Source organism: Panthera tigris, chromosome B1, assembly GCF_018350195.1.
Source record: "Panthera tigris isolate Pti1 chromosome B1, P.tigris_Pti1_mat1.1, whole genome shotgun sequence".
NCBI classification, from domain to species: Eukaryota; Metazoa; Chordata; class Mammalia; order Carnivora; family Felidae; genus Panthera; species Panthera tigris.
In genome coordinates this window covers 66398550-66410840 of record NC_056663.1, presented here as the reverse complement: position 1 = coordinate 66410840, position 12291 = coordinate 66398550, and the positions used below count along the sequence as shown (strand labels likewise).

The 12291-nt window shown below is 34.8% G+C and overlaps 1 protein-coding gene across 1 annotated transcript in view; it reads right to left on the bottom strand.

Moving 5' to 3' along the window:
• The window catches only part of FSTL5 (follistatin like 5), a 791029-nt gene that overhangs the window by 54087 nt on the left and 724651 nt on the right, over nt 1-12291 (bottom strand). The window contains exon 14 of the mRNA XM_015538440.2: nt 5280-5387. Within this exon, the coding sequence (XP_015393926.2) occupies nt 5280-5387 (108 nt within the window). The remainder of the gene's footprint in view (nt 1-5279; nt 5388-12291) is intronic.

Genomic DNA, 12291 nt, shown 5'->3' with positions numbered 1-12291 from the left:
CAGTTCTTTCTTCGGATTTCTCACACCTCCATATGTTTTCCTGTTCCTGCTGGACAATCATTGCTCTGTGTTAGCCTTTTAAAGCACTTTCTGCCTTTATTTCTCCCCTTTTAAATCCTTTCTACATATGGCCACCAAATTAAACTTCTTAAACTATTGACTGACTCTCCTAAGTTAAGTAGACTTTCCGCCCTTAAAACGGAGTCTTTTCCTTTGGTTTATATGACAAAAGTAAATAGCACTTTTGATTTTTTTTCTCTGAGAAATTAAGTTTTCTTCATTTCTTCATTTCTTCAGGCTGATCGCAGCAATAATAACATTTATGGAGAGCTTGCTATATACCAGTATGTGTTCTAAGCAGTTTACAGGCATCACATAATTTAATAGTCAAACAACACTATAATGTATCCCTACATTACTGATGAAAATTATTTTATGCCAATGAAGCATAACTGAGCATCTCATTTGTGTTTGGCATAGTCCTAGGTTGTAAAAATACAGTGCCTCCCTCTCTGTTCAGCATAATTCTCTCCAGTTCCATCCACATTGTTACAAATGGTAAGGTTTCATTTTTTTGATTGCTGAGTAATATTCCATTATATATATATAATATATATAATATATATATATATATATTATATATATTATATATATATATAATATATATATATATATACCACATCATCTTAACCATTCATCATCAGTTGATGGACATTGGACTTTTTCCATAATTTGGCTATTGTTGATAGCACTTCTGTAAACATTAGGGTGCATGTGCCCCTTCAAATCAGCATTTTTCTATCCTTTGGATAAATTTCTGGTAGTGCAAATGCTGGATGTACAGTAGTTCTCTTTTTAAGTTTTTGAGGAATGTCCATACTGTTTTCCAGAGTGGCTGCATCAGTTTGCATTCCCACCAACAGTGCAATAAGGTTCCCCTTTCCCTACATCCTCAAAACCATAAGACACTCTTAAATATAGAGAACTGAGGGTTGAAGGGATAGTGGGGTGGTGGGGTGGGTTAAATGGGTGATAGGCATTCAAGATGAGCACTGGGTATTATATGTAAGAGATGAATCACTGGGTTCTACTCCCGAAGCCAAGAAGACTATACTGTATGTTAACTAACTTTTCCCTAGTTCTTAGTCTGGACTTTGTTTCCTGATGGTTCTAGATCCTTCTCATTGCTGCAATTGAATAGGAAGAGGTGGATTACCAGATATCAGGACTGAGCTAACTGCCAGGACACACAAATTGATCCACAGTGCACCTTAATCAACAGGCCAGATCTTGGGACAATCCTTCGCTCATTCCTAATGGCATCCTGCTGCTTGTTTCTCTATCTGTAATAACCTACAGCTGCCAACTCCCACTGTCACCCCATCTGGCTGGAGCCTACTTCCTGGCCAATAGCAAGACGTAAAGACTTTATTCCAAGTTGTTTCCTGGGGACATTTCCTCTCTAATTATTGTGCATTTGAAAAGACATAACATATGGATTGTAAATCTGTGTAGATGACAGACTCATGACTTTCAGAACAGCATTTCCTAAATTTTCATAAGGCATAGTTTCCTTTTAAAAAAAAAATAACGAGGGGCGCCTGGGTGGCTCAGTCGGTTAAGCGTCCGACTTTGGCTCAGGTGTTGAGTTTGAGCCCCACATCGGGTTCTGTGCTGATAGCACAGAGCCTGGAGCCTGCTTCAGATTCTGTCTCCCTCTCCCTCTGCCCCTCCCCTGCTCACACTCTGTCTCTGTCTCTCTCTCTCAAAAATAAATAAACATTAAAAAATTTAAAAAAAATAGTAAAAAATAAAAAAATAACAATAATAAATCTTTGATAATTCATCTGAGAATACTAATTGGAAAACCACTGTCTTATGTACCTATAGTTATGAAATTTTATTAGTTGTTATTAATTAATTATAAATATCACAGAAAATATATTTTGCTTCCATAATTGGTAAAGTTGTATAGATTTAATTATAGTCAAATGAAAACGCAAAGTATAAGTATATATATGAGTTTCAGATCTTTGATAAAAATGCTTTCGCACCTTTAAGCTTTCAGTAGCCACTATTATAAGATATATTGCATTAGGGCAAAAAGTTATTGCCTAGCCATCACAACCTGACATCAATATCTCTAGTTCTAGTCTAATCTTTCAACATGCCACAGGAACACTCTAGCAAAAATCAGACCTTGCTCATATTTCTGGTTTGGTGAATTCAGTTTCTCCAAAGGTAAGTCTGTTCCCCTTTCAAACAAATCTTAAATCCCATTTCCTTTGCAGATGTTTCCTGATAATCTTGTTGGAAGACATTAATCTGTTGACATTTCTCCTGAGTCAAGTCTTTCTGAGCAGAGGGCACTGGCAGAGTTGGTTAAAGGATGACGGGGTAGCAAAAAGGCCTTGGAAGCTAAAGGTGGTGTATTGCTCCAGAGAGAGGTAGAGACTTAACTCCTTTGAGCCTTACTGACATTCCAGGGTACCGTCCTGATAAGATTTGCATCCCAGAGTAATAATAATGTCTATCTTTCACAGGAGAGGATGGGCTATTGTGCCAGCAGTCTTAAAAAAACTTGGAGACACATAATTGCAGGCTCCTTCTCTTGTTAGTGCAACTGTGCTGAGGCAGGGTGATATTAATCTCTCATGGCATCACCCCATGGGAATGGGGTTGGAGAATTAACACAAATATGCTCCTTGAGTAAGAAATGGTCTGTTTTATGATCCAGAGACTCTGTGTTTCCTGTCAGCCTGTCTATCTATCAATCTATCTAATCTATCACAGATTTATATAGATGTATGTGCATGTGTGTAAATTTTACTTCATGCAAATAAATCTTATGGTATGTACTATTTCAATAGTACTTCTGAATTCTTACATATTGTATTATATTTTCAGGTGTGGAACTTACCTTTCCCTCCATCCAGCAAGTACTTAAAAAGATCATTAAATCTTACTAACATATTTTTTATTAGACATCCAGAGAAAAAGAACCCATTTTTTAAGGGCTGGATAATGTGTGGGAAGTTACTTAACACCTTTATAAAGCCTTTCCCCCCCTTCCTGTATGATATTAAAGGAGTCTGCCTAAAGTGCCTTATGGAAGGATTGCAACACTGAGGATTGCAACATTAATCTATCCAAGTAGCAAATACCAATAGGGAGGGGAAGAAATCAGTTCTAAAGAATATAGTAGAATGAAAATATATACAGCTTGTAGGGTGCCTGGGTGGCTCAGTTGGTTAAGTGTCTGACTTTGGCTCAGGTCATGATCTCATGGTTCATGAATTGGAGCCCCACATCAGGCTCTCTGCTGTTGGCACAGAGCCCACTTTGGATCCTCTGTCCTCCCTTTCTCTCTGCCCTCCCCCACTTACTATCTGTCTCTCCCACTCTCAAAATTAATAAATAAGTTTTAAAGAAAGTATAAAAATAAATAAAAAAAGAAAATATATACAGCTTTAAAAGAAAAAGAAATTAACTTTTATAAGCTGTGTTTATTTTATTTTGAAGGTAATAGAATTAAAATAATTCATAAGAATGTTTTTTTAAAACATAATATATATTGGCCTGTTTTGTCTTGTCAAGATTTAAGAGTAAAATATCAAATAACTAGATGATATTACCATATTGTCATAGATCAAACAGTTGTCCACAATGAACACTGTAGTCTTTCCATCAAAAGATTGGCCTTGTTACTTCATGTTCTTGAATCTAGGCATGGAGTATGCCTTGTTTTGATCAATAAGCTGTAGTAGAAGTGACTTTTTGTGAATTCTAAGACCTAGATCTTAATTAGCCTTGCAATTTCCACTGTCTTATAACCTGGAACCACCATGCTGCTAGATGCCAGTCTAAAGGATGAGCAGGCACATGCTAGAGACACAAGCCACCCAGCTAATCACCACTATCACATAACAAACGTGGGAGTGAGACTATTTTGAACCATCCAGCTACTGTAATCAGATGAGTGCAGCCATCTGAGTGTTTCTTAATCATGCCCACAAACTGCCCAGATTGCTGCACCACAGAACTATGAGTAATAAGTCATTATTATTATGTTTTATGTTTATTTCCCTTTGAATGAGAGAAAGAGACAGAGCATGAGCAGGTGAGGGGCAGAGAGAGGGAGGCACAGGATCCAAAGCAGGCTCAAACCCACAAACCACAAGATCATGACCTGAGCCAAAGTTGGGTGCTTAACCGACTGAGCCACCCAGGTGCCCCATTAAGTCATTCTTTAATTCTGTTTAACACATCAAATTTTGGGGTGATTTCATTTGCTACAGCAAATAACTGAATAACTATTACATGTTAGATGTTACTTATGACACATATTTCTAGTGAAATATAAAATGAACCATCATTCTCATAGTTCCTTTAAAATCATTTCAGTAAACTTGCCTCTTGTAAGTTAAATATTGTAAAACTAAAAATACTTCAGAATCATTTAAAGTATTGGTAGTGACAACTGACAAAAAGTAAAAAAAAAAAAACAACAAAACCAAAAAAAAATTGCATTTAATACTTAGTGAAAACTGGCCAAAGTTAATGATTTAGGACTTTATAAGAAGAGGAATCTTCACAGCAGTGCTATAATCAAGGCAGTTTGAGATATAGATAAAAACACATTTCCAGGGCCAAATGTTCTTTCTCATTCCCTCTCAGTTTTCTGTTAAACTTGTAACTCCTAAAATTGAAAGACTGTGCCAAAGAGACATTGTCAAAATATATATTTTTTTCTCTACTAAGTTCTGTATAAACAACTTTAAAATGTAAGCAAATTCCACAAAGATTCTACCACTTATTCCCCAGTTAGAAACGAGTCTGTGCTCAGATAATAACACACTATCTTTCTGGAAAAATTGGAGATGTGTCTTGAGACTGTCCAACTCTCTTAGTCTCTATCTCCATGCCACGTTTTGAAAGAGAGATGGAAACAAAAAAAATCTCATGCAAATTGGAGGGAGGAAGGTAATTGCTGAAAGGTAAATTATGATTTTTTTCTTCCTAATGGCATCAGTTTTGTCATCATCGGTTATTATTTTTGTGTATAAATCTAACCTTTGATAAGTATGACCTACAGTATTTTCCAATCCAAACAAGTACTTGAGTATTATCTCCCCCTGCCTTTTCCATGCAGATCTAGATGTGATTAAAGTACAGTCCTCAGATGGAAGAATATCATTGCTAAATAGTTATAAATATCCAGTGATATATCTAAAGGTTTAAAAATCATTGTTTTCTCAAATATACTGAAATGTACTTACTTGCAATGTTGGAGAAGTCTTTTCCATGGTACCCCAGCTTAACACCCATACCTGGTCATGTGATTTGTCGTAGTGTAATTTAACTGGCACAGGGTCTGTGCTTACTGCCTGTAATACATAGGAGTTGAAAAAAATGTTTTCAGACTGAAATATTCATTTAAAACTATGCCAAAAATTATGAAAGAACACAAGAGTTTAGATGTCAGATTAAAAATTTATGTTGCAAATTATCTAATTTTCTAAACCTTTATTTGATTAATTTGGAAATATGATACTTTACCCAAGCATATTTTTTGAATAATTTTTTGCCCATATTTTTATGTAGTCTTAAGTTCCTTCATTACCTATGCAAATTGTGTGTCGTAGAAAAGCTATTTAGAAACTCAAGATATATAAATGATTAATATGTGTATTTTATTCAATTGTTGAACACACGTAAGAACTATGTTTATACTATTAGGTTTTTTTTTTTTTCATTCTAGTGCTGGTTATGGGATTTCGCCATCTATAATGCTAAAATGTCTGCAATCTGATATATGGTTGTAACTCTAATGACAGATTACCTAATTTAGTTTCCTTAATGAATAATCTAATACTACAGAAAGAAGTAAAAGCATTATTTTAACATATTGATGTGGTAAATGTGTTTTTCTGCTAATATTTATAATATTTAGCAATTACTTAAAAGAAAACTTCCAGAAAACAAATTGCTGCCAGGAAGTTATTTCACTCACCTTAATTTCAAGCTATTTATATTTCAAGCTAACACCTTTTTCAAGTAATTTCCTGTAGTAGTTTCCTTACATATTTTTTTTTCTGATCATATAGCATTAAACAAATTGTATTCAATAAAACTACCTTTATTCAATATAGAAAGCATTTCTTCCAAAAGCTCTGTTCAATATCCCTTGAGAATTTCCCAATTTTTAGTTCATAATGCAATCCTCTTCTCAGTGGATTAAAGGTAAACTACTGTTGGTTGAACATGTGAAGGTTCATGCTTTAGTTAACATGTTGGCAATTTAGTCTTACCAAAGTAACTATTTTCTAAAACCTTGTTCTGCATTTTATCTATTTAAAATTCTCAATACTCTTGGATTACTGCAGTAATTATTTAATTTCTAAAAACACCTATTTAAAGATTTCTGTATTAGTGCCCTTGTCACTTTCTTCCTGACTAACAGAGCCACTATGTTGCTTTGGGATTAGGTGCCCATCAATGTTCTCAGGGAAGGTAGCCCACTTGGTGAGCATCAGAGATTTAAGCCTACTTCCCTTTTTTTTTTTTTTTTTTTAGGGATTCCAGCTTTCTTATTCCCCTTTTACACAAAACCAAGTAGAAGAAATAATACAAGATTAAAACTGCAAAAGTAGTTAATTGGTAGAACACATATACACAAAAAAATCCAGACAGCAAGACAGGCTTATCTACAATGGGAAACACATGTAAAAATTAAGGTAGTTTGTAGTTTTCATACGGAACATTAAAAAAAAAAAATCAAACATTATGCTACAATGGGTGCCATTGTTTACAGTCATATTGAAGGGGAGAAAACAACACTTATTTAGGGTCCCTTTCACAAGTGCGAAGATTCCCAGCCTCTCTAGAGGCTAGAGTGGTCACATAGAATATTCCCCTTTATACATGGTAAAGATTAATGTGATGAATGATTTTTGAGAATGCTACTGTGCCACACTTTCTCTTTCTTCCTGCTTTGAATGCTCTCATATGAGAACAGTAAACCTTAATTTCCAAAGTCATTTTGAGGCCACGAAACAATAAGCTTAAGAAGAAAAACCCAAGCAACACTTAGAGGATTTGGCAAGAGATAAATGAAAGGAGACTGAATTCTCCATAACAATCTTGAGTTGCTACACAAACCTAGAATAACTGTCTCTAGACTTGATGTTATTTGGGATAATTAAATGGCTTTTTTACTTAAGAAATAGTCTGGTATTTTGTTCATTGTAATCAAGTGAATGCCAGATGTTTCATTTAAATTCTTCATGTCCTCATTGACAATTTCATTGCATATACACCAAAAGTGCCATCATTAATCATTACGCTAATAACAAAGCAATAAGATTCTTTTGTTTTTCATATCGTAATATTGTATTATTTGTAAAATTTGATCTATGTGTGATTATAACGTTACCCTGTTTTGCATGCAGCTTAAAATGGAATAATCTACAATGTAAAGATAAAATAGTTCAATACAACAACAAAAGCAACATTAAGAAAAGGCTCTTTATTTTTCAACTGTTAAGACACAGTTAAACAAAGATCAAAGATGTTTAGGTAACTTTAAATATTAAGGAACAATTTAAATGAAAATTTCCATTTTGCCAGCTCTCATAAGGTTCAGTCCATGGGTTATGTTAATATCCACATAAAACAGGATAAGAAATGGAGACTCGGTCTTACCAGTAGTCATCTAGCAGGTGATCAGAAGAGCTGAGATTTGATAGTCTGTGTTTATCCCCAATGTGGCAACCTCCTTGCACATGAAAGATCATCCTTCTTAACTGATAGTTTAATTCCTGACAGTGCTTATGTGGATATGGTGTACTTCTATTTATGCCTCATGTATAGGAAACATTCTTTGGGTTTTTTTTTTGTTTGTTTGTTGGTTTTGTTTTTTGTTTTTATTTTTGTTTTTTTTTCTTTTATGAAAGGTGGAAGGAAACCCACAGACCCAAATACATGCAGTATTATCTGTATAGACAGTGCAAATGAAGCCAAGAATCAGTGAGAGGCAGTAGTACCCCATGCTTATGAGCATGCATTCTGAAGCTAACTGCAAGTTTTAGCCTCCTCACTTAAGTTAGAAAAATAATAGTACCTTAGGAAGTTACTAAGCTTTTCTGTGTTTCAGTTTCCTCTCTGATAAAATGGAGACAATAATTACACCTACTTCAAAGGGTTGTTCTGAATATTTTGGTAAGGTAGTAAATATAAAGTACTTAGGGTATGCCATGGAAATACTACTACTATCAGAAAAGCTAACCGAACTAGAGGTATTTTCATGACAATTAGCATCATAATATTTTAAAGTTAGAGATATAGTACCCTTATTTAGCAAATGAAGAATCTGAGACCTGGAAGAGAAAGTAAATAAACACAGTCTTTGTCCTGAAAGAATTTGTAGACAAGAGGATGAAAGAACTTAAAATAACTAGATGTGGCAAAAAATAAAAATAAGAACCAAATGCCATGAAAGCTCAGGGGAAGGAGTAAAAAGCAGGATGAAGGATAGGGGCATGAGGTGATACTTTGATTGAGCTTTTAAGTATGAGTATTTTTATAAATGGGAAGACAGAGACTATTTTATATGGGAAGACAGAGACTTAGGAGAATATGTTTCAGGAGACGTCAAAAAGCAGTCCATGAATAATTGCCTTCAAGTAAATTAAGCTATACATATTTGAAGGAGAAAAATATCAATCAATTTTCAAAACAGCTTCAGAGTTAGAAAAATATCTGCTCAATGCTCTTCCAAATTTTTGAACATTTTGCCTTTCAGGATTTCAAAGTTTTGGTATTCAATTCTCTTCAATTTATTTTGGGATTTGGTTATAAAGGCTCACCAGAACTAAAAAAGATATGTGGATCAAAATGAAGAAAAGTACATCTGACATACTTTATTTGGAAAATGTTTAACTCTAGGAGATAAAAATATGTTTACAACATTTCAAGTGTGCAGATATAACACATTTCACAGAGGGAACATTTACATGGTTTTCAGTAACAAATTCATGTAACAATGACAGAAATATTTCCAAACAACCATCTTCAGGCTAATCTTGCCATACCCAATTTTCAGCCAAAAAGTTGTTATTTTTCTTACTTATATTGTCAACTTTTGAAAGGGCTAAATTGCACGTATTATATTGTATTTCACAAAATACCTGCTTGTATACTCTGGAAATTACTTTAAATGTTAAGTTTAGACCATTAGCCTTTATAAAAGAGAAAGACACTATATTTGGTACTTCATTTTTTTCTTCCATAATTAAACCTGTAAACTTCGGTGTTATAAAATATTTTAAATGTTTCTCCACATTTTATGAAAAGGATTGTAAATTTTCTGTTATCCTTTTCTGCCCTCTCTCTTCCATGCCTCTCATTCTCCAGAACAGGATTCCATCTGCCTTTTAAATACTGATCTCTGCAGCATCTCCCCTGCTACCGACGAGAACAGACTCTATCCTCTTGACCCTCATCACATGGTTTCTAACATCTAACTTTATACTCACCAACTTTCTCAACAGATTTGTCAGGATGCTTTGGTTTGTTTGTTTGTTTTGTAAGCATTAGACAGATCTTGACAATAATCTGCTCTAAACACCACAGTGTCTTTTCCTTTCCCTCACAGTAAAGCCAAAAGTTCTTCGAATGACTACCATGCCCTAGCTGACCTGCCACTTCCCTCTTCTTTCTCTGACTCCTTCACCTACTCCTCCAATCAAGGTGCTCTTGGCCTCCTGCCATTCATCCAACATGCTCTCCACATGTCTGTCTTTTGGAGGGCTTTTCCCCTGAACTTATCCACAGATAGCCCAGTGTCTGCTTCCTCAACACCTCCTTTGTTCAGAACTCGCCTTCTCAGGGAGGCCAGTCTGACCACCCTGCTGAATACTGTTAGCAGCCTTCACTTTGTGCACATCCCCTCATCCTTAGCTTGCCCAATCTCACGTGGCCTTGCACTACCATTTTACCTTTTCTAAAGGACTTACTACCTCAGCATACATTATGCAATTTACATTTTAATATTCCCATCTTTCATTTCTGTTTTCATCCAATGGATTCTAGGTTGCTAGAAAGCAGATTGTTTGTGTTTGTGTAAGTCAATAATATCACCTATGCACTTAGAACAATACCTTGTAAATAGCAGTACTCAACATACAATTAATGGACCTCTAAATCTACTTAATTGGGGAAACAAAATTGCAAAATTAAGGAACATTCCAAAACTTATTACTATCATTATTATTTTTTTATTTAAGAAGGACAATTATACTCTGTGCTATGCTTATTATAAACAAGGTTTTTAAAAATGTTTTACAAATACAATTTCTTTTAATCTCCGTAATAGTCTTTGTGATGAGGTATGCAGTATCATTATCCCCTTTGTACAGATAAAAATGAACTAAAGTACCACTATTGATCCCTGCTTATTGTAAAACTCCCACATTCCTCTCCAAATGCCGTCATGTTTAATGTGCATTACATCACTATTCAAAATACAAATGAATTCAAGCTTCCCACATTGTTCCGTATATTAAATGTTTATAAAATGTAATATGTTTTTTTTTAAGAAAAAAGACATCCTAGTATCTCCTTCTCACAATTTGTCATTTTCATTCCTTTATGCTGCACCCACTCCACTTTGGAGACCATTGGTGTATATAGGTTTTTTTTTTCTGCAGCTACTAACCATTTACCAAGAAAAAAAACATGATATAAATTGAATAACAAATGTTCAAGAATATGTGATTGGGAAAAAAAAAGTGTATATGTATTCATCTTTCACCTCACAGCTAACCTATATAGAATGCTCATTTATTACTTGGTATAAATTTGTTTTAATTACTGATATTATTTTACTAGGAAAATTGCTTTCAAACTTTGCCTGGAGAAGCCTATGGAAATGAGATTTTTATTTGTAGCAGGTCATTGAAATCCTGACCATAATAGAACAAAGGGAAGCAGTTTAGATCTATTGAATTATTCCATAAGACTTTGTTTAAAATTTTTTTTAATGTTTATTTATTTTTGAGAGACAGGGAGAGGCAGAGCAAGGGAGGGGCAGAGAGAGAGGGAGACACAGAATCTGAAGCAGACTCCAGGCTCTGAGCTGTCAGCATATAGCTTGATGAGGGCTCAGACCCAAGAACCAAGAAATCATGACCCGAGCCAAAGTCAGACACATAACCAGATGAGTCACCCAGGTGCCCTGCATAAGATTTTGTTTAAATTAAAGGTTCTGATACTGCAGATTGGAAATTTTTCTCCCATATAATAAACACTATGATTTTCTGCACACAGTATCCTTTGCTTGGCCTGGTGATATTCAGATAATTAAACCATAATCCTACTTCCAAAAATTTTCATTTTCAGAAATATCTTAAAAATTACAATATATTGTTACCATAACTAATTAATAGTAGTGACCTAGGTATTCAGGTCTGAGAATCCATATTTCTTAATTTTCCATATAAGTACCGTTTTCAGAGTGTTATATTATGTTCAATTAACTTTTTACCCTATTACTTTCTTTTTTTTTCGTTTCTTTTATAATGTTTATTTATTTTTGAGAGAGACAGAGACAGAATGCCAGTGGGTTAGGGGCAGAGAGAGAGGGAGACACAGAATCCGAAGCAGGTTCCAGGCTTAGAGCTGTCAGCACAGAGCCCAATGGGGGGCTCGAACCCACAAGCCGTGAAATCATGACCTGAGCCGAAGTTGGAGGCTCAACCAACTGAGCCACCCAGGCGCCCCAGTATCCTATTACTTTCTTAAAATGTACTATATAATGTAATAATAAAAAGGTTTTATTTGTACCTTTGTAAAGATATTGATAAATTTTTTTTCTTTAATATTTTAAAACATTGTTTAAGGATATAATTTACACTATAAGGTTTTGTTTTGTTTTTTCTCTATGTCAATCTACAAATCTTAACTCCTTCATAATTCCAACATACCTACCGTTATATAAATTTATCAGTATTTCTTGAGGGGGTGAGGCAAATATAAAAAATCTAAAATACATGCTATATTGGGCGTCTAGGTGGCTCAGTCAGTTAAGCATCCGACTTCAGCTCAGGTCATGAGTTCAAGACCCATGAAGACATCTGTGCTAACAGCTCAGATCCTGGAGCCTGCTTCAGACTCTGTGTCTCCCTCTCTCTGTCCCTCCCCTCCTCGCACTGAGTCTCACTGTCTCTCTCAAAAATAAATAAACATTAAAAAATTAAAATACTTGCTATACTGGTCATGGCCAGTTGCATC